General features: G+C 34.9%; 1 protein-coding gene across 1 annotated transcript; it reads left to right on the top strand.

The window, feature by feature from the left end:
• On the top strand, positions 1–27,995 carry LOC124358951 (maternal embryonic leucine zipper kinase-like). The gene is given in 16 exon segments (XM_046811236.1): positions 1–272; positions 1,529–1,672; positions 5,421–5,571; positions 7,110–7,147; positions 7,150–7,221; positions 8,217–8,321; positions 8,323–8,371; positions 12,705–12,811; positions 15,778–15,945; positions 17,162–17,362; positions 17,489–17,573; positions 19,067–19,180; positions 21,147–21,225; positions 22,249–22,396; positions 24,168–24,271; positions 25,680–27,995. Coding segments are annotated over 15 exon segments (1,764 nt in total). The 5' UTR covers positions 1–272; the 3' UTR covers positions 25,879–27,995.

Below are 27,995 nucleotides of genomic sequence, written 5' to 3' on the forward strand. Positions count from 1 at the left end.
TCAGGCGGGAGACTGCATCCACACAGGTTCGAAAATGTCAAGTCAAAATTAAAAATATTCAGAATTCAGGCAAATGAGGTAACTGGAACTGTTTGTGATGCTAAAGTGTAGTGAGGTTGAGTTTTAGTTGTGTACTGTACTCAACAAATGTTTTGTGTCAACGTGAGTCGCGAACATATACATTTTATATAAGTAATTGAGTAATAGTCCGAATAAAAGCAAAAACTAATTGAGAGAACGTAAGTCCCTATATCTAGTGTACTGGAAGCAAGGTTAGTATTCGTTGTATTTTCTTCCTTATTTGGGTAAATATGTATATCAGGGTATCCTTTATACTAAGCCTTCATACAATTGAATCATCGGTATTCACAACTATCTAAACTACCAAAACAAAAAAATGTTATAATATTGTTAACTTGAGTTGAAACATACTTTGCCCTTTTTCATTTCTTTGGTTTTTAAACTTGTTGACCTAACCTTATATTATACTAATTTTAGTGTATACATTGACTCTGTAACCTTTCATGATTCATGAATGTGTAAATAAAGATATTGATTGATTTAATAAAAAACACTAATTTGCATTTTATTTGCTGTTAATTAGTGCTTGGGTTGGAGCTCCTCTGACTTCAGAGTTTTGTCCATGTGTACCTTTTTGTATTTTATGTAGGAATAATAGGGTAATTTGTAGTAGTAAGGATAGGCCTAATCATTTCTAGAAATATGTACATTATACTGTCTGGGTAGGGTAAGATTAGCGGACCCGGTTTTTTATATCGAAGAATGTAATCATCGATACCTAATATTCGCATCTCAAATCCTAGACTATCAATCGATATAAAAGTATCTATAGTCCTCAATAACAATCATATGTATTTAAATTAAAATATGAATTTAATATTTACAGGGATGAGACAAATTATTATAACCAAAATTAGGATAACTGAAGACGGCCATATTTGCTCCTCTCACAGTTACAGTTGTTTCATTTCCTTAAATTTCATATAATGGGTTTTTGGTATGAGTCCAACATGTTGAAGCCACGTAATTTTGCGTCATATCTTTCAAAGCAATGTCGTGTACTTTTCTAAAAATTTTTTAATAATTTTTAATAATCAAATGTTACTTATGTAAAACTGAAATATTACCTTACGTGTATTGAAAATGTTTACAGCTGTATATAGATTATTTAAGTTAATTGTTCAAAATAATTAATCATTATCGATTGATTATATCAATGGTTATGATTAAATAATATTGTATGATATAAAAACCGGGTCCACTTATCGTACCCTACCCCACTTTCTACAGGTAGATCATGGAAACTTAATCTAAGTTAGGAAGGGTATCTCTATTTGTAATACATAAGTACCAGATTGAGTTATTTTAAAAATTGTTTGAATCGTTTAATTTATTTGATATGTAATTAAATTATGGTAGTTCAAATGTGATGGTCAAAGCTTTAATCTTAATATAAACTGACTTTGTTCTCAGTTTCTAATCTTTAAAATTTTTATATGTTCTAAAGATGGTTCGGCACGCAGCTTTGAAGAACCTTTATGAAACGGAGAAAACAATTGGAACAGGTGGCTTCGCTAAAGTGAAACTTGCAAGACACCTGTTGACGGGTGAAAAAGTTGCAATCAAAATAATGGATAAGAGTTGTTTGGGGGTAAGAATTTTGTAGATTTTTATAGTATTATAAATATATACTATTTTTTCGTAAATATTTCATTGTAATACACAATGATTGTAGGACTGTATGTGTTTAAGCTCATTCTCAAAATGTTACAATAAATCCTTTGCTTTGTCTCACAAAAAAATTTAATTTCCTATTTATTTTTATTTCTTAACAAATTCACGATGACGTATACCCCATCGGGTATACATGAACTTTCACAACTGCCGTCGTGTATCCGACTGGGCTTTCGTAAAGTGTGTCTTGCATCCGATGGAGTACATGTTGCTATGAATTTCATTATTGCGTTTTTATTGTTTGCCTGTCCTTGTGGTTTGTTAAATGTTATATCGCGCTTAATTAAATACCTTAGATTATTGTGTAACCCGTCGGGTGCACGATTGCTTAATTTTTTAGGTATCACTTGTGCTACGCGGAACAACGTTGAAAAGACATATTGAAATAATTTTTTTTTTAATTACGAAGCCTACATACATATCTCGTTATACTTAGGCGTTTAACGGAAAAACCGTTTTTTTACAATTATTGAAAAATTCTATGGCAATACAGGGTCTGTATAATAAGTAACCGGACTGAGCCTGCCCCGCTCCGTCAAAGCGTCTGCTAACCGGTATCTGGTGCTGTAGTGGTGGTGGGGGGTCTAGTGAAAGGGAACCGGGCTGCAGCAGTTGCCTCCAAGCGCTTGGAGAGTTAGTATCCGAGCGAGAGCGGAGTGCATGTTCAGTTACCCCGTCGGAGTGAAAATGCAGAGTACGATCGAGCAACGTTTTAGCATTAAATTTTGTGTCAAACTCAAGAAAACGGCCACGGAAACTCCTCAAATGATTCAAGAGGCTTACGGTGAGAATGCTCTGTCCAGAACTCAGGTGTTTCAATGGCACAAAAATTTCCGGGAGGGCTGCGATGACGTCCATGACAGACAGCGCGTCGGTCCTCCATCAACGAGTCACATGGACACAAATGTGCAAAAAGTGCGTGATGTGTTGAACAGTGATCGTCGTCTGAGCATTCGAGCTATCGCAGATGAGGTCGGAATTGATATGATGACCGTTCAAAACATTATTAAGAACGATCTGGGCATGAGGAAGATCTGCGCGAAGCTGGTACCCAAACACCTGACTGATGAGCAAAAGAAGCGTCGTGTTGCTGTCGCTTCGGAAATCCTTGATCGACTGCAAACCGAACCAGAGTTTTTCAATTACGTTATTACAGGAGACGAGATGTGGGTTTTTGAATACGATCCTGAGACGAAGCGGCAGAGTTCGGACTGGCACACACCGGCGTCACCACGACCGAAAAAAGCGCGCATGAGCAAATCGAAGGTGAAGTCGACTTCTTGCTTTCTTGCTTGCTTGAAATTGAAGCTCATTGCTTTCTTTGACGTGAAAGGCATTGTTCACAAAGAGTTTGTGCCACCCAGTCAAACTGTAAACGACCAGTACTACAGAGAGGTGCTCCGTCGACTAACAGCCCGGGTTCACCGAGTCCGTCCGGAGATTGCCGATTCGTGGATTCTCCATCACGACAATGCACCGTCGCACACCTGCCTGCTCGTCACCGAACAGTTGGCAAAACAGTCGAGGGCAACGTTGCCTCAGCCTCCTTACAGCCCGGATATGGCACCACCGGACTTCTTTCTGTTCCCCAAGATCAAGAGACACCTTAAGGGGACGGGGTTCGGGACTCTGGAAAACGTTCAACATGCTACGACGAGGGCTCTAGACATCGAGGTTGCCGACTTTCAGAGAGCGTTCAGGGATTGGAAAATACGGTATCAGCGTGTTATCGACTCCAATGGGGACTACTTTGAAGATTTCTAAAGAAAAATTGTACATATTTTGCCACTAAAAAATTTCCTGAAGTGAGTCCGGTTACTTATTATACAGACCCCGTATAAAGTCCGGAAATAAGCCGTCGTCGTGAATGTGTTAAGGTTGTTGTCTTCCTTTGTTCAACCTCACAATATATTATTGTGTTAAAACATTGTATTTATTAATAAACATTTGTATTAGTAAAACTAAACTCTGTAAATTAATAACAGTTAAACTTATATAGCACTGTTTGTGGTATAAAATGTATTCAAAACAGTTTGGGGACCACTACTAGACTGTAAATCTGTTTGATAAATACACAGAAAGGGAGAGAATTTATCCAAAGTGAAGTGGACAATATTTGGTACATAATGTTTAAGTCACACAGATACACTCTGCAATCAAGGCTCTAATGAGCCACTTAGAATATTTTTTCATGGGTACCTTTTTATAATAAAGGGTTTGTATAATACACTAATAAAGGCCTTGCTGTTAATATACTACAGTAGTCTTAATTAAATTGGGTCACCATTTGAAAGTAACTGCTATTGGGTATTTGGACAGAATAAGGCTAAAAGGGGGATTGGCCTCTCCTTAATAGATAATGCTAGATTTTAATTCATGACAAATTTTATTCATACTAATTTCCATGATATGCATAAAAATGTTTGTTTACAATTAAATGAAAGGATGTTTGAACTGAGTAATTAAATGTACAAGTATAAATTATTACTAACCTGGCAAGGACGTAGCCAGCGAGGTGTCCAAGGGGTCCGGCCTTCCTCAAATTTTCAATTTTTTAGCAAACAATTATTATTATTTAAATAATTTACTATTGTAGATATTTACTGCTGAAAGATCATTCTCAACGTTGAAACAGGTCAAGAACGTTGTAAGAAACAAAATAGGGAATGAACACTTGTCTTATGTCTTGACCCCCAAAATTATTTCCTGGCTACGTTCTTGTAATCTGGTATGACTATCATCTATGTTTTCCGGTTCACATTGTATTGAAATACAGTTTAGACGGTTAGATTCGTGAAATATATTGGCCTTCTTCTTCTTCTATGGGGCGGCCTACTGCCATGCACTTAAGCCTCAAGGCCTGACTGTGGAGAGACATCTAAAGTCAGCAAATCATAAACCGAATCTGACAATAAGACATATTCTCGTATAAAGGTTAGTTGTAGTTGGCTGAAAGTCAACAAATCAATAATTGATATACCATAACATGGCTTCTTTTTCACAGGCTGCCAGATTTTTATTGATTTGATGTTATTTGTTAAAATTATTTTCTCTTTTGATTATTTTTAAGGTTTCTCATATGATCCTTCCCCTAGAGCGGCGCCTGACCTACTCTCACTAAGTAGATCGGTGTCTTCTCAGATTATGGGTCTGATTATGGGACATGGTCACCTGAGGAAGCATCTTCACAGAATAGGTATCCTTCGGGAAGATCTGCTCTGTAGAATGTGTGAAGAGCAGGATGAAACTATACACCTGCTCTTTGATTGCCCTGCAATAGCAAGGGAGCGGTATGCCATCTTTGGTAGTTTGGACAAGGGTGGTGAATTTCCCCAGGAGGACCTGATAGGTTGTTTTCGGCAGTTTGTGGAACTGCTGAAACCGTAGACTGGTCGGCCTCATGGTGTGTTTCTGGAGTGTGCAAAAAGCCCTTGAGGCTTAAGAGCATGGCAATAGGCCGCTCCATAGGAGAAGAAGAAGAAGGTTTCTCTTAATGGTCCTTGGATAAAATATCGAGTTTTTGTTATCACTTTCATTTTATCGGCAAAACTGTGAACTGTGTTCCGGTATGATGGATACTTCTGTTTACGAGTTTTGAATTTGCCACTGTATCCCAGAATGTTTTAGTTTGTTTATTGATACTGTTCTAATATTCTGTTGCACAGGATGACTTGCCAAGAGTTAAAATGGAGCTGGAAGCACTCAAGAACCTTTCTCATCATCACATCTGCAAGCTCTACCAAGTTATTGAAACTGAGACACACTTTTTTCTTGTCATGGAGTATTGTTCTGGTGGTGAACTCTTTGATCATATAGGTGAGACTATAAAACCATGTAACTAATAACATCCACAGTACAGACTTATTAAAACATATAGAAAATAGTAGGTGTAGCTCTAAAGGAAGTTTTAAGTGTTTTATTTATCTTGGATTCTTTGTGGATACGTAAAACAAACAAAAGATAACTGTAATAATATGTATAAGTTTAACACATTGCTCCTATCCAGCTAAGACTTGTCCTGTGCAGAAGAATTAGCTTGTGTGAGCTCTGGGAGTTATGTTATACTGCTAAAAGTATTAAAACTTCTTACAGGAGAAATCATCTAGCAAAACATGATCTTTCCAAATTTAAAATGACTATCAAATTATGGCAAAGAGCCTTGTGGAAGTTGCCCATACAATGCCCTGATCACCTAGTTTCCACTATCTAAATGACCCGAGGAGAGCTAAACTTGATTTTTTACTGCTATTGAGAGCAATTTTTCAGATTAACTTAATTTCTTTTTTAAAATGTGAAAGTAGTGTCAACAACAAAGAGAATGGTTGATATCTCTCCTACATTTGGTGGTACATCAGTTATGTAGAAAGAAAATAGTAAATAGCAATGTACCCAGTACAGAACCTCGTGGAACTGCTGGTGATTGGTTTTCAATGGGGATTAAGGTTTAAAAGAGGTTTAGACTATTTTTATTTAAAGAAACTGCTGTTTCCTGTTTTATATGTGGTTTCTGAAGAATTTTGACCAATCCTTTAAAAAAATATTTTAAAAAATCAATATGAGAAAAAGATGAGAAACACATGCTGATATGGTTCTCAGAAGAATTTCTCCAGCTGTTTTCCAATGGAAAAAGTATTGATTTTTGTTTCTTTAAAATATGTAATAACTATGTTGAATATGGAGCTTATATTGGCTACTGTTAACTTGATTACATTTAAACACATAAAACCAATATTTAACATTTTTATTTTTGTGAAACTATTTGATAGCAAGGCTATCTTCATCAGACACATCACAAAAGTCGTAATATGCCCAAAATAAAGTAAGTTACTAATTAGTTAAAGTGAGAGAAGTGAAAAAATCAAGTGTTTTAGTGCAAAACTATCAAAGTTATAACATTTAATGTGGGTGATTGTAAAAAAATTTGGCCTGGATCTTCTTGATAACAGCTTAGTGCATATACCTTAGCACTATTTGCAACGTCATCTAGAAAAATGTCTGGCATTGAAAGGGTTAAATTAGTTCAAAACTGAACTATACTCTTGGCTCGCCTCTAATCCATTTTATTTTATTAACAAACAAACAATCATCCTATCAAAAGTATTATTCTTTGACAATATCACTTGTGTTGTTCTGAAAAAAATGTATAAAATGGATGATTGAATCATAATTTATATGACATTTTTACAACTGTAAAGTGTTGATAACAATAAAAAATTCATTGTGGTCTTAATACTATCTAAGGTTTACTGATTCATACAAAAAGTTATTCATTAATAGTCCATTAAAAAAGAGAAACTAATGTAGTCTGTTGCAATTAATCTACAGGGACTCATTTTTTACTTTTTGTTTGTCAGTACAATGCAGTCGTCTAAGTGAGATGGAGTCTCGGTCGTTTTTTTCCGCCAGATCTTGTCAGCTGTTGCTTACCTTCACAGCAAGGGTTACGTGCATAGAGATATCAAACCCGTAAGTTGCATTGTGTTGGTTCTTACTACTACGTGTACTAAAACATTTACTGCTTTTGTTAGTTCCTTACTTACCTGAAAATTCATCACAATCTACATGTGAAAATCTTTTTTTGTAACAATCTGTATGTTTGAGAACAGAAGAAGCATAGATGAGAAAAACTAATCAACTTACCAATAGCTTCACGAAGAATTTAAGTATCCTTTCATCAGTTACCGGATGAGTCATTCGGTAACCACTGTTGGTTGTCAAACGTAAGGTAATAAATTGGAGAAGAAAAATTTGTAAGAGCAAAAATCCCCTCATCTTAATTTTAAATAAATGTTATTATTACTAGTTGAAAGGAAAATCAGTAGGCTTACCTTGAAAACTTTCTTTTAGGGTCCCCTGATTTGAAAGAACACATAATTAGAAATTTTTTATCGCACTGTAATCTTTCTCAACCAGTTGAGAGCATTCTCGTTGTCAGTCCCAATATTTTCACGCTCTCTTGCATTAGTCGGCTCCCATGGGGTCAGAAAGCACCATCTGCTCTCACTGTACAAGTCGTTGCAGGGTCGTTTCGGTGATCACCAATTGAATGGTGGTTGACACCCCTGGTGGTAGCCTGGGACACGGGCAAGTTTTTGTTATACCATTCTACCGGACTCCATTGCAATCAAAAATTTTGAATTATATAGGTAACGTATGTGTATTTTAATGTGTTCTTCCAAACCAGCGGACCCTGCTGATTTTCCTATCAACAAGGAACAATCCTTGGTTTTCAACCCTATCAATTCATCAAACTTCATTTAAAATAAGTTACTGGAAGAAAAAATATGGAGGCAATGAATTGTCCGATCCTAGAGCACAGTGAGTTTTTCAGTGAGTTTTAAATGAATCATCGTTACATGTTGCGATATATTGTCATCGTCTCTGGTTGAAAGAATTCAAACATGCCTACATCAGACACCTTGCAGAATGTTTTAACTTTGAAGGTTTTGTATTCGTTTCAGGAAAACGTGTTGCTTGACAAGGATCAGTGTGTGAAACTGATCGATTTCGGCCTCTGCGCCAAACCCTGCCCTGCGATAGACTCGTACTTGGAGACAGCTTGTGGTTTCCCCCACGTACGCGGCGCCAGAACTGATCAAGGGTGACAAATATCTGGGTAGGTACCAGCTCCTATATCTTAAAACTATCCATTGTTAAATCTTCAATCATCATTTTGATATTAAGTTTTCATTATGTTGTAAAGACTGTACTTAAAAAAAAAAATGAAGAGACTGTATATTATAGGTTGAAATGAAATGACTTTGAGTTTTACCTGATAAGAACAATTTTATACCCTTATTTTCGGCCGTAGAAGTACAAGAGATGTTTCGTGTTAAAGATAGAATTATTATGAATACAAATGTGTTTTAGTTTCTCTTGTAAAACGTATACTTTTTGAATATTTAAACACTGAAGTACCGTACAATAACGGTTTTGTTTAGAGTAAAATAACCAATAAAAAACATTTTAAAATCCAAAAAGCGTTTAGTTCAGTTAAAATGAGACATTTCACATGATCCTACAAATAAAAATAAAAGTATAAAAGTCTATGTGTTACAATTTAAGAACCTTAGAGTTTTAAGATGCAATAATTCGGAATAAATTGTCATATAACTCTGAGACAGTAATTTGACTGTAAAGTCATAGGCCTAGTATCATTGTTTTGCTTGAAAATAAATCACAAGAAACTGGAGTTGCTAAAGTAGTAGTTGTTTGAGTAAATGGAAGTCTAAAATGTAAATTTCTTCAATAATATTTTCTATAAATATATAATGTAAATATTATTTATATTTCTTAATATAAATGTCAAGCAATTCATAAATTAAAGGAGCAAAACAAACATGATTAGTTGAATTTTTTTACATTTTGAGTTTTAAATGATTATAAGTGTTTGTCTAAACATCAATGTTGTTTTTTTAGATTTTAATTGTCTTAAGTGAGCTTCATGGATCTGACATTTCCCTTTTAACTTAAAAAAGTTTAAAACTGCGTTAGAAATAAGAAGTCGCTTTAATCCATATTTCACTTCAGAAACTTAAGATTTTATTATCTCAATGGTAATGAATTGTTACAAATATGATTATTTGTAAATATTTGTAATTTTAAGTATAGATTTTCCCATAAAAAACTTCATATTGCTTATACAATATTTGACCCACAACACGTTCACGACCTCAGCGATTTTCCGGACTTTTTTATTTGCCATCGAATTTTTCAAATAAATAATGGCAAAAATCCTTAATCGTTTTTTTTTTTTTTACGTCAAATGACTAAGTATAACAAGTAAGGTATGTAGGCTTCGCAAGTTTGTACAAAAACAATTATTTCATTGTTTTTTAATTTTCCTCCGTGCACCCCAAGATGTACTTAAAAAAATTAATTAACCTTAAAAATTGAGCAATCGTGCACCCAACGGTGTTCACGATAATTTGAGGTATTCATTTAAGCGTAATATCAAATTTAAAAAATCAGCAAGACAGACAAACAATAAAAACACAATAATGAAATGCATAGCTCACATCAGGCGCATAATGCACTTTACAAAAGCCTGGTGTGTACCCGATTTTTTTTTTTTTTTTTTTTTTTATGACGGCAGTTGTGAAAGATCGTGTGTACCCAATGGGGATACATGTCGTCGTGAATATGTTAAGAAATAGGTTTATTGGATTTTAATCTTTGTTGTTCAACAATTGAGTTTATATTTTGTACTTTTTTCCTTGCTTTTTAATATGACATCCAAACAAATCAAAGGTTTTGTGTTCAATGTTCAACCCATTTCTAACATGAGGATATTGATGACACTTAATCATGTCCAGAAGTTTGAAAATTTAATCAGGAAATATTCTCTGTCACTATTCCATGTAAACATCTATTTTATTACATTGTGATCCTTGTTTTTACAGAAAGCTTTAGAGATGTTTGGAGCAATAACATTATGCAACTTGCCACTAGTATTATATACGAGTACTATTGTTTGATGCTATTCTCTAATTCATACTAAGTACCTTGATAGCTTCATATTCAATATTTTACGCAATTTTGAAATATAAGATATATTGAAAATTTTTAATTTTTTAATTGTTAACTAAAATATTTAGTTAAATCTACATTTACTAAGCTATTACAATTCATTACGTTGAATTACAATTCAAAAACTTTGAAGACACTTTTATTTTCCATCTGAACGTGAGCTGTCCCCTAAAAACAATCCATCAAAAGGCTACAATACAAAAATGTGAATGGATTACAAGAGGCATTTTGGTTTCAAGGGAGAAATTACGATTTTACTCTGAAATCAACAAGCACTCGAGTGACGAGGCTTTCAAAATTTTTTTTACAAATTACAAGCGGATTTATAAAAAGGTGATCAGAGCTGCAAAAGCATATGACGTCACCAAAAAATTGCTCACGTCAAACAATTTTTCAAAAAACGGCATGGGCTATCATCAAAAATAAAAGTCCACCAACTGAAAGACAAATTGAGCTTCAGATTGGAAACGATCAAGTCAGCGATGCAGCCAAAGTCGCGGACGCTTTTAATAATTTTTTTGCCTCGGTTGGTGCTGACCAAGGATTCAGTCCAAAGCAGCATCAGCCACATTCCACTTTGGTACGGAGCCGAGCAGCTTCTATGGCTCTTGCTCCTACTACAGAAGATGAAATTGCCAGAGTGATGAGAGATCTTCCTTCAAAAAAATCAAACGATTTAAATCATGTTTCAATGTGGCTTCTTAAGCAATGTGCACAGCACCTGTTGAGGCCGCTTGAACATTTGATAAATCTCTCTCTCCCGCTCAGGAATATTTCCATCTTCTCTGAAAAAAGCCAAAATCACCCCGATATTCAAAAAAGGTGACCCCAAATTAGTTCAAAATTATCGTCCCATCTCAATTTTACCAGTTTTCAGTAAAGTTTTTGAAAAGATCTTCCTCAGTCGACTCTTGAATTTTTTGGAAAAACACAACTTACTATCATCAAACCAGTTTGGTTTCCGAAGTGGGAAGTCGACAATAGACGCAGTCGTTGGGCTGGTCGAGATGATAGTAGAAGGAATTGAAAGTCATAGAGACACACTTAGTGTGTTTCTTGACTTATCTAAAGCATTTGACTGCGTTGATCACAACACCCTAATTCACAGACTGGAGTATTACGGGATACGAGGAGTGCCACTCTTGTGGCTTGAATCGTATCTCAGTAATAGAACACAATTCGTAAAAATTTCTGACGTACGGTCGGAGGGGGGTGAGCTGGGTTGTGGTGTTCCTCAGGGCTCCATTTTCAGTCCACTACTTTTCCTATTGTATGTCAACGATGCTGGCTCATCTTTGCACCAAGGACGAATAGTCCAGTATGCCGATGACACGACTCTCTGTTTCAAAGAAAAATCAAACACACAACTTGAAATGACAACATTCACTGAGCTCAACAACTTAATTCAACATTTCAATGAGCTCAATCTTAAAACAAACCCGTCAAAATCGGTTTTTGTTCAATTTCGTTTGCGGCCGACCGTCTCTGATCAAAGTCCTATAGTGATGTTGGAGGAGACTGAGATCGAAGAAGTCTACTCGACTAAATTCCTTGGTATACACCTTGATCGAGGGTTGACATGGGATAGTCATGTAGACAACGTTTGTTCAAAATTGTCCTCAGGCATTTATGTTTTGAGGCAGCTATCCAAATACTGCCCAACTCAGGTACTGATGACGGCGTACTATGGATTGATATACCCCCACCTGTCATACGGAGTGGTCTTGTGGGGAGGCTGTGCAAATATACATTTCTCTAGAGTGTTTACACTCCAAAAAAAAGCCGTTTCGAACAATTGCAAAACTACAATGGAGAGAGTCGTGCAGACCAGCATTCAGAAAACTGAAACTGTTGACATTACCCTGCCTCTACATTCTAGAGACGTCTATGTTTTTCAAGTCAAAATGCAATCTCATCAGAGGTAGTGATATACACTCATATGAGACTAGAGGCAGGGACAACTACCGAACTGGGAGACACAGGACGGTAGTACATGAGCGTCTGCCTTCTCAGGCAGGAGCTCAGTTTGTCAACAAACTGCCAAATTTCATAAAAAGTGCCGCAATGCCTAAGGCATTTAAAACTCGTCTGAAAAGTGCATTGCTCTCAGAAGCTTTTTACAATACAGACGAGTTCATGGCATGTTTGAATAGTTCATGGCACATGTTTGGGTGACCACATAATTGGCTGACTGACGCTGGTGCTAGAGTGGGAAATTCGAATAAATGAGCAGTAGGATGGATGGAATAAATTGTATGTACGAAAGTAACCAAGATGTCATGTATGAATCCAAAATTTTAGCTTATTTTCTTCTTTGACAATTGCTATAACATGTACATGTTCTAAAGCAATAAAATTATTATTATTATTATTATTACGTTGTTATGTTTACTTACGTATGTTGCTGTTTTTGTCCTCAGGAGAAGCGATAGATGTGTGGAGTATGGGTGTGATGCTGTACGCCCTACTGTGTGGCTGTCTACCATTTGAAAGTGATAAGATCGACGTGCTCTACAAGCAAATTGTTGTAAGTGTCCATCATCGCTTACTTTACGCTTCTCCGTCATTTACTCCCCCATTATGTGGAGGTTTGCAAAGGGAAATTAAATACTATTACACTGTGTTAATTTTTTCATTATTCTAAGCGGTTTAGCACTCATCAAAGTTCTAAATTTAAATTTTGTGTTTCAATTTAAAAGTTATTCTATGGAAATGTAGAAAATAGCATGATATAACGTACTTAATTAGTTTTTAATATTTTTTGCAACCAGAAAAGATAAACTTCCCATAAGTTTTTTATCCTTTTCAAAAATATTTAGTATTGTTTTTTGTATTTATTTGATTTTAGGAATTTTAATTAAAGAAATGGTCCATTAATCTTAATTAAGACATGTAATGATATATTAGCAGATGTACGGAGTTCGCCCGAAGATATCTAATTGATACAAATTTGATACATGATTTTCATAGTGGAAGATACTGTTAAAATTTGCAAGTAGTATTTAATATATTATTTCTGCAAAAATATAAGATTGAAAATATTGAGGTGTTCTTGTGATTGATGAACATTTGGAGAGAAGGCTCTGTGTAGATTTTATGACCAAATTGTGTTATTAATTAAAATCCATTTCAATTTCCACATCAGCGACTGTAACAACAAGCATGTAAGAAACGAATATTACTTTATCAGTCTACAATGTTAAACGGTCATACAAGCTCTGGTGGTCGGGCTGTTTGGTAGCCAATGTCTACGAGTATGCAACATGTGATAATAGCTTTATGTAAGATCTGTCTAAAAATAAATCAGATTAGTGCTATAATGTGTATTTTTACTTCTTAACAACTGTAACATTATCCCCTTATATTGTACTTCCATTGAAAACATTAAATCGCTCTGTACGAATTTTTACCACCTGTCTTAAGTCCTTATCTGTTTGCAGTTTGAACGTTCTTGATCATTACCTCTTCTTCTTGAACAGCTTCAACCATCTCAAATCTTTTTCCTTTCAGTGTAAATTTCACTATCAGGAAGAGAGAAAAATTAACAGTGGTCAAGTTCGAGAAGATTGTGTGGCCATGCATACCCTAAATCAAATGACAAACAATCCACTTTGGTCCGGAGTATTGTTGTTTTAATGATGGCAAACTTTCCTCATCTGAAAATGTTTATGCATCTCAGTATTTGTCAGGTCTTAAAACCTCTGTGACTACACAAATACTCAATTAATGTCTTTTCAGAATCAATTTTTCAATGTTTTTGGTGCTGAAGATAACCCTGGAGATGAGTTATTTCCAACCTCTTCTAATCCCTCTTTATACTGCTTCAGTCATTCAAAATCTTGAGTACATGACCAAAATACATTATCATGCACTTGGTTCAACAAATATTGAGCCTGTGTCGTAAACTTTTCAAGTTATTAAAAATGCTAATCATTTTTCCGATGGGGGCCTGATACACAGGGTGACACAATTGAAGACCACAGCAAACCAGACCATTGGGTGGTTAGCAGATAGTCAGTTGGATGGTATGAAGATGAGAAGATGTCATCTGACTGATTTGTAGCATTAGATCTTGAAATCTGCATTGTCTGGCTAGAAAATCAGTCCAGTTACACCCCAGTCTCATGACGCTTGGCTTGCCGATTCTAAGATGATCTGCCGTTCATTGAGTAACGCATCGTAAGAACATTATATCCATGACTTTGGTAGCTAGGTTGGGGTGGCATATGCAAGTCATATGACTTCCATTCATTCCTGTCTGTTGTTGGTAAAGCCATGATTCATCAAAGGCCAGTGGACCAGACGCGAGCCTAGTTTGGCTTGAGCAGCTGTTAACACGATCTGCCAGATACTGAGCAGAGCGCAGAATGCGTTGGTCATGGTTAGTTCTGTTATCGAAAGCAGTCTGGGAATCCAAGAATGCTCTGGTAGAACTGGTTAAGGAAAATAGAATGACACTCGGTTGGGTGCCGGGCCATGAGGGCATTCATGGTAATGAAAAAGCAGATACCCTCGCCAAAAAGGGAGCGGAATCCTTTATGTTGGGGCCAGAGCCAGGTTGCGGGATAGCTTTCTCTTACAGCAAAGCTCTTCTAAAAGATTTGAAAAAGAGGACAAGAATCTTAAATTGGAGTAGGGCTTCAGGATTAAAACAATCAAAAATGCTTATCTCTCCTTATGCTAAAGGGTGGGCATCTCTCCAAGAACAGGGAAAGGAGGATATAAGAATGATAATAGGGACGCTGACAGGACATAGCCCCCTTAGAAAACACCTCATGAAGGTGGGCCTTAGTCAGACTGATGAATGCAGACTCTGTGGAGAAGAGGAGGAATCAGCGGAGCATATTTGACTAATCTGTCCTGTCATATCTAAAATTCGGAAAAGATTCCTGGGAGCATATCTCCTCAACCCCAGGGAACAGGAGCCCTCAAATCTGATCAGCTTTTGTAAAAGTCTCAGATTCTGAGGATGATTCTGTTAACGAGAGTGATGTTCTAGTTTTATAGTGTAGTGCTGATTTTAAAATGTAGTGGACCCACAAACCCAATGACAGGAACCCATAATGTGGAATGCACTGTACAAAGACAAACAAAAATACCAACCTACACTTTTCTGTTTCGAAAGTTTCTTCCTCTAATATTCTCCATTAGTGAAAACATAGTACACTGCAGCACAAACAATTTGTCTTCGTACACCATTTCAATCTTAGGCAGAATGCTAGCTCATACTGATTTGGCCTTTAGTACATTACTGGTCCGTGCTCCTATATTGCCACGTGCCACATCACGTCGTGAGAATAGTCAGCTCTCAAAGGCAGTGATGAATCATCCATCCATCAAAAGACCAAGGTCGTCTTTGACTCGGTAAGCCACGTGCTCTGATACTGGAGTTTTACTTTCATGTATTAGACAGATAGCGAATTTGCAGTACTATCTGTAAAATAAATTTATTGCAAATGAGTTGCTACATATAAAATGACCAACTCTTTACAGAGTGGGAAGTACAATGCGCCGGAACATTTATCCGAGGGAAGCCGCAAGATCCTGCGGGATATGCTGGAAACCGACCCCACCAAGCGCATAACCATCGAGAAGCTTCTGAGCCATAAGTGGGTCCAGCTGGGGTACAACGAACCTGTTACCTACAACAGTCTCTGTCAGGTTGGATTTGGTGTATTTCTCTTTAACTGTATGTTTTGTTTAAGGCATATTACCATATTTGTTCATGTTGTATTTGTTTTTTAAGTGCTTTAATCCTCTGCGTATTGTATTATAGTCAGTTATTAACATTTATTTTTCATAACAAAACCACTTTTTGAGTTTGCTTAATTGAGTCAAAATATAGAATACAATAAAATACTATTCATTAGTTAACCTAAATTACTAGCATTAATAGAAGTGCCTTTACCATTTGTGTACGCCTTTCACAATGATTTGTTCACTGTGATAATAATAACCTAGTTAATCAGGAGCTAAGTTTACTACTGTTTGGTTAAAAGATTAAGTAAAGATGTTTCAAAATAATTCCACATAAACTAAACACATAACTTATTTCACGACTTTGACATCACCATCTCAAATTCAAAGAGATTTTGCATAGACGTTGACTTCATATTGACTAAAAAAATAACCAAATATTATTTCTATCAACTCGTTTTTCTTCTTGAGTACCAGGTTTTTGCAATGTAGTGACACCTCTCTGATTTATACTCACAACAATACAACATGGTTAATTTTTAATGGTATTTTGTCTGTTACAATTTCCAACTGAAATGTAATTGGTATGCGTTATATGTGTCTCAGGATTTAATTTTTAAGATGCTCTGATAGATTTAGTCTACATCTTAATTTTCATTTGATACCTAGTGGATTACAACAAATTTTCCAATATTAATTTAATTTAGCAAGGCCTTTCAGATTAATTTGTTAAGTTGCCTGACGATGTAGTCCTCGATATCGAAAAGCTTCGTAAAATTAAATTAATATTGGAAAATGTGAATAGCCAACAATACAAACACTGAATAAATGGCAGCTATCAATATGGGCCATGTCTTGTTATGTATGCCAGCGTCCGCCTTTACTCGGCACCACATTACACCTGCTGCCACCAACCGACTCATGCGGCTACTAATAGCATTTACATTGCTTTGCCCCCATTTCCAAAGAATAACTTACAGAAATCATTTTTACGTGATTCATATCCCCTACAATTCTAATTGGTTATTTTTAGATGTGATTGGGTTAACCAAAAAAGTTATTATCTGAAAAGGCTGTCCCCCTCTTTATTTAGTTTAACCGACGTTTTACTGTAGTAAGTGTTTTATTAGAGAAACAAAACCATATTTTAAATTAAAGTAATCCAAATGATGTTGCATAGGAGTTGGAGCTGGACAATAATTGTGTGAACACGATGGCGTCGCACTTCTTTCTGACTGCGGAGGAGATGTGGCGACATCTAACAACAGAACGGTACGACAGCCACGCTGCCACTTACCAACTGCTGCTAGCGCGTAAGAAACAAGGGCTCCCACTGCGCCTCGGACAGTACACCGCACGCACGGCACGCAGTAGACTGCAGGTGACTAGCAAAATATATCTATTGTAACAGAAATAAATAATCTCAAAATGATACAAACATTTATTTGATGTATCCTAAGTGTTATTTGAGGTAGGACAAATTAAAAATGTATACATTGTGTTACAGAGTATGAGGAGGACTGTTGCTAATGGTGGAAATGTTGACACAAAGGGTACATATGTCAAGATGCCGGCATCACATGCCCAAACAGGTAATTAATTATTAATTCAAGCCGGTTATACCATTAAACATTTTTAATTCACTCTTATTAACAACAGAGTTTTAGTGCATCAATGGTGAAGTCTTGTGGATACAGTGGTTATTGCAATACAAGTTGGTATCAGAAAGTTCCTGGACTAGATCTGCTAATTTCTGTTTTTTTTTACCTGGGTTATTGTTGGTTGTTATCCCCTTTGAAATCCATTTGAGGTGATGCAATGAACCCAGTGTTTTTTCCATGACTGGAAAATGTCCAAAAACAGCTTTTCCGAAAGGCTTTCAAGAACCTCCTGTTCTTTTTTTTTTTCAAACGTCTTCAGCACTGTCAAAACGGTAACCTTCCATATGCATTTTCATTTTTGGGAAGAGAGAAAAGTCACAAAGGGCAGGCAGGATGTCTGGTGAATAGGCAGGATGTGGAACGGTAGTAATGTTGTTTTTGGCCAAAAGTTGTGTTGTTTTCATGGAAGTGTAAGCGTACCACATATCAGGCCTTTTTCAACGCACATTTTCCCTCAAATGCCTCAAAACCACGTACAATATTTGTGTAACTACAACACTCTGCAAGAAATTTTGTGAGCAATATTGGGGTACATTTCACAACTATTCGTTTCAAATCCAAATCCTTGGACATAATTTCAGCAATAATGGTTTTTGGTGTGTTTTAAAATTTTTCTAAAGCTTGTGCTTTTACAATTGATTGTACAATTAATTTTAGTAATTGTCCCCATTCATTACTAACTGCACATGTTCGGTTTTTTCGGGCGCTTGTGATGATGAAGGCCGATTAGATGATGGATCACTTTCAACCAATTCATTATCATTTTCAAAACAGTTAAATCGAAAATTCACTGAAGTGGAAGACATGACTAAATGAATCGTTTCAGTTACCCGTTTCCTACATGTTTTCCTGAGTTTGAAACCAAATTTGAACAATTCGCTGATGTTCACTGATCGATAGCTGACTTATTAAAATAAGTGATAGCTATTCTCAGTGCAGTTCAGTAGCTGCCGTAGATAAGGAGTAATCGTTGAGCACAGGATACTTTTTTAGAGCCTTTTGAACATCTTTGAGGTAATTAAATCTAGGCCCTTCATTCATGTTGATGTCCTTATTTCACTCTTCTCTTTGACAACCTTTGTTTCCACATCCTCTTCATAGGTCACACCTCAGCCTCTTATAACTATTAAAGTGATGCTACTCAGGAATTTGTCCTAATGAATAATGTTAAAACAATGTTTAAATCTCATTTGTTGATAAAAACTAAACAAATAGTAAAATGTTAAAGAATATCAATTTTTAATTACCTTGTTTGTAAAAGTGAGATTTCTTAACTCTATTTGAACCAGCATTGTGATTTGGTTATTTTTATTTACTTTGTCCATGGTAATAAATAACAACAATTTATTGTTTTTTGTATGTAATAATATATCTTATATATGTATAAGTTAACCATAGTATGTATTTTTTTGTTTGTATTACAGTTCAGAATGACAAAGAAAACAAGGGTAACAAGATGCACCCTCCAGAAGCCACACCAGCCAAACTGTTGAGGAAACGACCTCGTAGTCCCCAGAGGGAGTCTTCAGTCTCACCAGGTAAATTTTCAGTTGTTTTGTAGACATTATATAATTTTCATTGTCATCAGACGAGTTGGCAATATCATAATCTCCAGAGGAACTCTTTGGTTTCGCCAAGTGAGTTTACAATTCTGTTGAGGAAATTATATCATATCTCTAGAGGCAGTCATCACTCTCATGAGGTGAGATGGCAATAAAATTGAAGAAGTAATCTCATACTCTCCAGAGAAAATATTCAGTCCCAGAGGACATTTTCAGTCCCACTTTGTGAATTGACTATTGTTTTGGGGAACTTCATAATCTCCAGAGGAATTCTTCAGTTCCTTCAGAGTCGGCAATAGTCAGAGGAAACAAATCATACTCTACAGACGAAATCCCACCAGGTGAATCGTCAGGTGTGTTGAGGAAACTATTCTATAATCTCTAGAGGAAGTCTTCAGTTCCTTCAGAGTCGGCAATTGTCAGAGGAAACAAATCATACTCTACAGACGAAATCCCACCAGGTGAATCGTCAGGTGTGTTGAGGAAACTATTCTATAATCTCTAGAGGAAGTCTTTCCACTCTCCTCATTCTAATGTCATCAGATGAGACGACAATAGGCATAAGAAAACAATTTCATAGTATCCAGAGGAAGTCTTCAGTCTCATCAACTGAGTTGTCAATGGAGTTCGAGAAAAATTTCATTCTTTAGAGTAAGTGCATATAGTCTCAATAAGTGAATAGTAACAATACACAAATCCAGTATTATTTGTATAATGTTTATAAGTGACTTAACTTGTACGTTCCATAATAAGAGATAGAAAGTTACCAAATAGGGCCTTGAAATTGGAATTACATTTTTTCTGAATTATGCATGCTTTAGAATTCAGACTGGCTTCCTTAATAAAGGATAGTAAAACAGTATATCAGAACATGGTATGAAGATATGAGGATATATAAAATGCCACAAATTAGTGCATGGAGGAGGAAAATAAATGCTTTATAATACTGTTCAATTAAGCTGGATCACATATCCGAAGAAAATTAGAATATATTTTACACTAAGGAATACTCATTTAACATAACATTATGTATATCCTTTGGAAGAGTGGAAGATATCTCTCAAATTAAAAATACACCAAGTTACATATTGGTTAAAGTAATACTAATAGATAATTTAAGCACTATATCTACAATTTAAGAAAAGTGCTGATCACTTTGATTTAATATAACTTTGACTTATTTTTGATTAAACATAACTTAGTTAATTTTATGTGAATGGTGAGTGTAGCTCCATTTTACCATCCACTCAGTGCAGCGTCTGAAATCTGACACTGTCACAGATTTGACTCCTGGAATCTGGAGTCGATGTGCATCTGAAGAGATCCAAAATAGTTGGTGATAAATATGTTCAAATGAACTTCTTGGATCATTTCGACATCGGAGACACCTAGACTAGTTCATTCACATTGAAAATTGTTATTGGCTGAGCCTATTATAATAACTTAATAGTATATTTTTTTTATTCATAATAAAACATATGCAGTAGTAAATGATTCATGATAGTGAATGTAGATAACAAAAGACTGATTAAGGTACTTGTCCCCATTCAAAGGTCATATACTCTTTGGGAGGACTTTTATATCATCTGTACATTGGTTGTACCTTATAATTTGTGAGTAATTCAATTTTGTTTGTTTACTACCCCATTCTTAAAATGGAGGGTCTAGTAGTTAATTCTTATTCCTCTTTAGTATGTTTGGTCAGCAAATATAGTAAAACCGCTGTACATGTTTCAAAATGATCTTTAACGGAGAAAAATATATAAAATTGGACTGGAGGTCCACATGGCCCAAAAATTAAGAACAATTGCTTATCATACCAAAACTAAAACTAATAGAAAGTTGAACAGGAAATAGAGAGGCAAGGAAAGGAGTCACTTAATTACCATAATACAACATATTAATTTTGAAGTCATTTTCAGTTTTAATTAATTTTTTTCAGCTCCCAAGAAAGCTGCAACCACTGGCAAACCAACTGGTAGTGGAACAAAACTGAAAATTCCAAGAAGATCTAATGAAAGGTGATTTAAATAATGTTTCTCTTATTAGTCTGAAATTAACTTTTTGATACAAAATTGCATTGTTATATTATATAAATGTTTATTTATTATACATTGTTTTAAAATGTTATTCATTACGTCTAATCCTTAATTCACATGATGCAGTTTTAGATAAGTTTAGTCAGTCATCTCACAATCTTTTTCAGTTATCTTTTCCAGGTTACTGATTAAACAGGTTTAAAATTCTTGGAATCCTGATTGATAATTCTAATGTGCCTGTTAAATCTGACCATCATAGTTTCCATTTCAATTGAGATATGTGTGTCCATTATGGTTTTCATTATCCAGATGTTTGTGTGTATGTGTTTTAATAATTTTTGTGAGGACAGTTTTGAATTATCTAAAAATGATATAACTTTGCTAAGATAATGAATCTGTGTTTTGTGGCTTTATTTAGGTTCCTTGATGAACCGAAACCATGTCCACTCCTACATAGTAATGGTTTGGAATATTGAATATGGCAATAAAGTAAAATTATCAAAATAATGTACTACAATATTAAATATTATTGAAATACAATATTGTGGTCAACACAGGTACTTTACGCACATATTGTATAGTTGAAAACATTTATAGATTTTAAAGAATCTATAAGAGTAATTACAAAATCTATAGCATAAAATTATGAAAGAATAAATTTAAATATTTTGTATCTTGCTTTTATAAAAGAATTATAACAAATTGTATGTTTCAGAAGAAGCAATAATTTGATATCATATTTGTATTATTGTAAAGAACGGTAATTCATATGGTTTGAGTTTGTGCTGTACTTAGCCCATTAAATTAAAATTTGGAATAGATAAATTTGACGTATTAAGAAATACATTTGTCCTATCAAGAATATCTGTTGGGCTGACAAAGATGGAACTGCAATTAAATTCTTAATTTTGTGTGTTACTTACAATATCAGTATAAGGAAAAATTTATTTTGGCTGTAACAGCGGTATTATTTTAATATATTGAAAGGAAAAAGCTTGTTTGCAGTGAACCACGTACACCAAACAGCAGGACAAATTCACCAAGCACTCGACTGTTCAACAGTATTGAGCGCAAGTTCCAACATGTTCGTAGGGTGCTGACACCCAAAAGACGTTCCACGGAGTCTGCTCAGCCTGCTCTACTCACAGCCAAGGTGATTTGGTCCTATAATTTGCACTCCTAAGATGGTTGAAAGATGATGACTAACCAAAAGTGGTCATCTAAGTCTTTTCAGTTGGCTCTGCTCATAGTAAGAGTGGATCGAGTCTTAAATGCCATAATTCCAAATTGATTAAAGAATGTTCATTCTAAAAATTGGTTGTCTCAATTTGTTCTGTTCACTCTGCTCACAGGAAATGTAAGTTAGGTCTTGTAATCTAGATTCCATAATTTCTAGTTTGCTTGGAAGATGAAAAAAAATTATCATCTGGTTATTTTAACAGAATAGATAGTTGGATTCTTCATATATGTTTCCAACATTTCATTCCACAAATTTGGTCAACCAGCTCTACTCAAAGCTAAGTTGATTAATTCTGTGTGAAGAGAGTTTTCTCTCTCCAGTTTATTATGAATATTAGGTGGCTCTGGACGTATGGTGGGTTAGAATCAGGTTTTAATGGTCCAATGTGTCTGCATATCGTCGACAAACAATATTACTTAGTATTTTTCATGATTTCAGCATTCAAAATGTGCTTGTGGTAACAAAAGTTGTTTCCGTTTTACATCGTTTCAACATCAGAGTTCTATCTGGTTTACCCAGCAGAAATCCAGAGCAGTCTAGATGAAGTATTCTCATTCACCTTTAAATTGAATGCACTATGATGCTTTAGACTTTATTCCAAAGCACGGTGGAGCAACTGAGTTTTCTACGCATAACACAGCTGTTTTTTTTTATGGTGGGAAATTTATTAAACGCAAAAGTTTAGCTACATTTCACCTTCCGCTTAGTGCAACATCTGACACTTTCTAAGATTTGACTCCTGGAATCTGGAGTCCATGTCCATCTGGAGGCATCTCGCAACTAACTACTGTTCCAGTCTTAAAGTTACTCAATAAGGATAACAATACTGTGTAAATGTGAAATGCACACTGATCTTTAACGTTCTACCTAACTTATTTGCCAGGAGATATCAATGGTAGTCTTCGAGTCCAATTGTGGGCACTAGAAAATTAGTGGGTGTCCACATTCCCTGGTGTATTCAAATTGAAAACTTTGTTACAGCTGCTAAAGAATATTTTTTACTCAACAACTGTTTTCTGTCTAAATAAGATTTTTTGAAATTTCAAGCTTTTTAATTAAACTCAAATGTAGATAATTCTGAACTTAAATAACTGGAATCAACCTTTGACTTCGGTTCACAAATTTAGTTAATTCTTTATTTCTAAACCCATGAACTATAGATGACCCGCTTTGAAAGCAACCTGTTAAGTGAACAGTGTGGGGGTGGATTGGGAGAGGGAAAGAGATGTGGATAGGGAGAAGAAGCGCGGATTCACTTCCCCCTCCACATTCCTTACTAACCACTCCTCAGTCGCCACTTTACCATTCGTAGGGTATGTGTTACACAGCTGTTAACAATATTATTTGTTAAGACTCTTCTCAATTATACTAATATATTAAACAGATGCAATTGAGTATTCTTAACATAAATAATAATATTTATTATTCCATAACAATGAGAATAACAAAACAGAGTGATGCTCCAAAACACCACCCTACGTGTGGTTGAGCTCCGGCTCCTCCCTCCCCCTACGCACAAGAAATCTTCGTACAGGTCGCTTTCAAATCGGCTCATCTATAGTTTATTTGATTTTTAAAATTAATGTCGACTGTGTTAGGTGGTCAAAATAAAATTTATTACTAAAAAACAATGATTTAATAACCTAAACGTACTTAATTTACTGAATCAATGTTCTGGTTTCAGAATATGTCCAACATATCAACCACTTCGTCAAATAGCCCTGATCAAGTTAGGGAAGAACTTGTCAAAGCATTGAATAATAGAGGCATTGAATGTGTCTGCAAGGGGTGAGTACTTAATTGGAGTTTCAAATTACACACAGTTTGTAGACAACTTGTCAATAATACAGGATGGCACATATGTCAGTGTCCCCATAAATTGGGATATTTTGTTTCGATAGGTAGGTAACAATGTTAAGCTGGCAGCAACACGGAGTAAGTTCATTGGTGTCTGTTCCAGTGGCTAGTGTAACGTGATGCTCTTTGCATCTGTTGTTTGTGTGTGTTTTTAAAATGTTTTCAACCTAACGACTTTACATCCTTCAGTTGTGGTGTAAGCATAATATAACGACAGTATATGTGGAAGTTAAATAAGAAATTTGAAAACACAGGAAGCATTTTAAATGCCCCAAAGTGTGGTCGTCCATGATTAATTTGCAACGAAGAAAACTTGCAGACAGTTGATCAAGCTTTTAAAGCCAGTCCCGGTAAATCAACTCATAAAGCATCTGGTGAACTAGAAGAAGCATGCAGAGAATGTTAAAGCAATTAAAATTAAGCCATACCGTCCATCTTTACTCCAAGTGCTTTACGAGGATGATTCTGATATGCGATTGAAATTCTGTGAGACAATAATTAACCGCTCAGAGGCTGATTTCAATTTCTTGCGATCAAGTTTGTGGTGTGATGAGGCATGTTTCAAACTAAATGGATGCGTTAATCGGTATAACTGTGTGTACTGGTTGGATGTAAATCCCCATAACGTAATCCAAGCAGAACTCAAAGTGCCTGGTGTTATGGTATGGGGAAGTATTTCGAGTATTGCACTGATTAGTCCATATTTTCTTCAGGGATATGTTACTTATAAAACTCATAAAGTTACTTATGGTTGCTGCAGGAATTAGTAGTTCTCAAGCTCAGAAACAATCCTGTTTTCAATATTCATTTGATCATGTGGCAACAAGATGGTGTCACGGCACATTTCAGTATCCATGTTTGAAATTTTTTAAATAACACATTTAATTGAATTGGTCGCTGTGGTAGAATTGATTGGCCTGCGCGCTTGGCAGACCTGACCCCATGTGATTTTTCACTGTGGGTTATTATAAATGAGATTGTGTATGCTTCAAAACCGCAAAATCTTGACGAACCCAGAAACCTAATTAGAAATGCATTTGAACTTGTTAATAACAATAAACCTTTATTGCTAAACATTTGTAATTCTGTTCTCAGTCGTATGAAGTGCATACAAAATCAAGGTGGATATTTCGTACAACTGATATAACATTGTATGGTAATATGTAAGTAATCTCATATAATGAATTTGTTTTCTTGCCTAAGAATGTTTTATTCATTTAACCTATAACGCCTTTAAATTTCTTTTTGGGGAACTGACATGCGCCACTCTGTATTTTACTAGTTTACATTATTTTTATATTTAAAACAGTTAAAAATATTGTTTGTGCTGATGTTGAAGGTACTCAGTCCGAGGCAAGGTGCAGGCAGCCAATGAGAAGATGTGCAAGTTGTCGTTCGAATTAGAGGTCTGCCTCATACCTACCTCAGCCAATGCCTCTGGTTCTGTCGTTGGCATTCGCAGAAAGCGGCTTAAAGGAGACGCTTGGTGTTACAAACGCGTCTGTGAAGAAATCCTCAATATGGCCGACCTCAAGTAGCCTGTGGAAAGTTTCAGATGGGAAGAACTTTAAAAGAACATTCCAAACAAGTGTTAAAGAGTTTCAGATATTGTTTTTTCAGAAAGAAACTCGAACCTGTGTTGTTCGTAGTTTGGTAGTTATTATATCGGCTTCCATTTTATAACACCGGTGGTTGATTTCAATAGATGTTACGTGTAATATATAACTTGGTATTTAAGAAATAATATTGTTTCTCTCAGAGGCATTTAATCCAAGTAACGATTTATAGAACACTCTAATAGTAATATGTGTACCTTTTGTATAGTGTTATGTTTGTAGATAACATTTTATAAAGTCGACCAGGTTTTCTTAAGACTGTTTGACAATGAATTTACAGTGTTTTTTATCGATACAGACTTATTCATATGGTAATTGTACTAATCATGTTTTTTAAGAGCACCAAATCGTTTGGTTATGTGAAGTCAACACTTCATAATTTAATATAAAAAATTGGCATTTTTTAAGTTTAAAATTTTGTTTTAATTCCAAAGACAATAAAAATGTTACAAGTTAAAATATAAAACTGACTACCTTATTCAATAACACATTAAATAAATAAATCTAAAGTTGATAGTAATAAAAGCTATGAACAGTCAGCATTTATTAAAACTATAAAAATGTATCTATCAATGAGAAATATTTTAGTTTTCACTTGAACTTTGACAAGACAGTTTTTCTTTTCATTTCATCAGGTACTTTATTATAGAATTGTTCCCATATATTGAGGTTTTTTGCAATAGTTCAATCTATTATTTTCAAAAAAGTTTGCTTTAAGTAATACGTTAGTGCTGAATGACTCCTCATTCACACTCATTCCCTTAAAGAGGCAGAAATTTTAAGGTTCACTTCATCTCCATAAGAGCAGTTTTTCTCATTGCTCCGTGCTATATAAAACTTTTGTACAGCAAATAAACAGTAAAGGCCCCAATATAGAACCTTTGGAAACGCCATAGGAAATCCGAGAATTGGATTTACCTTTGTTGTAAGAGGAGTATTCTTATTCAACAAATTGTTCTCCATTATTTAAATAAGAATTCAACAATTCAAAAACTTTTCCCTCCAGACCAATATTTTTTTGTTTAGATAGAAACAATGTGTGAGAAATTAAATTGCTTTACTTAGATCCATTAAATTTCCAATTGTGTTTTCATGATTGTCTATTTAGTCAATTACTGATTGTATAAAATCTGTTGCAGCTGTTACTACAGATTTACCCTTTTGGAAACCATGTTGAATGTTAATTATATTGTTATTTTCCAAGTAAATTTTGAATTGGTTATAAAATGCCCTTCCAAAACTTAAGAGATTGGTAGTAGCAAAGCAACAAGCCTATAATTCACTATTCAATTTTTAATTTCTCTAAAAACATTTCTGAAATAAATGTTACTTCAAGCTTGAAAAGATTATTTTCAGTAATGAATTGTAATGTAACCATAGTTGAAATTATCGTAATACGTTTGTTAACAGTTAAAATGTTATTAGTGAAGTTTTGTGACATCAAAAATTTGCTAAATATTTAGAATTTTCTAGTTAATTTGCACCCCTTTGGATAGGTGTGGCTAAATAAATCTATCTGCAGTGGGTTAAGCGCTTTTCAAGCAAAATAGTTCTTGGATAAATAGAAATTTTAAACTTGTAAAAAATATTGCTTTCACACTGTTGCATTTATAATATCTTAACTTTAAAAAATACTCAATTGTAGTGGTAAAGAATTAAGTTAGATAAGAACAACTTTTTTGGTTCCACAGTAAAAAAACTTGGGAGCACAGTATTGCCTATTTCTGTTTAAAATCTTATTATTCTATTTATAACCTTTTTGTTTTATTCAGTTTCAAAGATTTATAATGAAAAACTCAATGGGTATTGTTAGTTATTCTTACTTTATGGATTTTACTACTAATTCTAAAATGACACTTCTAAAATATTAGTCTGTAGATTAGCAACTAACCAAAGTAAAATAAGCTGTTTAACAAATAAAATCCTAGCTGTGATTCTTTGTGTACTTATTTCTAAGGTTGTTGTATCAAAATACTAGTTTTTATACAATTTGTATTTTTCTTACCCAGCTTGTAATAAAAATATAATTTTAAACCTAA

This window comes from Homalodisca vitripennis, chromosome 4, assembly GCF_021130785.1.
Source record: "Homalodisca vitripennis isolate AUS2020 chromosome 4, UT_GWSS_2.1, whole genome shotgun sequence".
NCBI lineage: Eukaryota > Metazoa > Arthropoda > Insecta > Hemiptera > Cicadellidae > Homalodisca > Homalodisca vitripennis.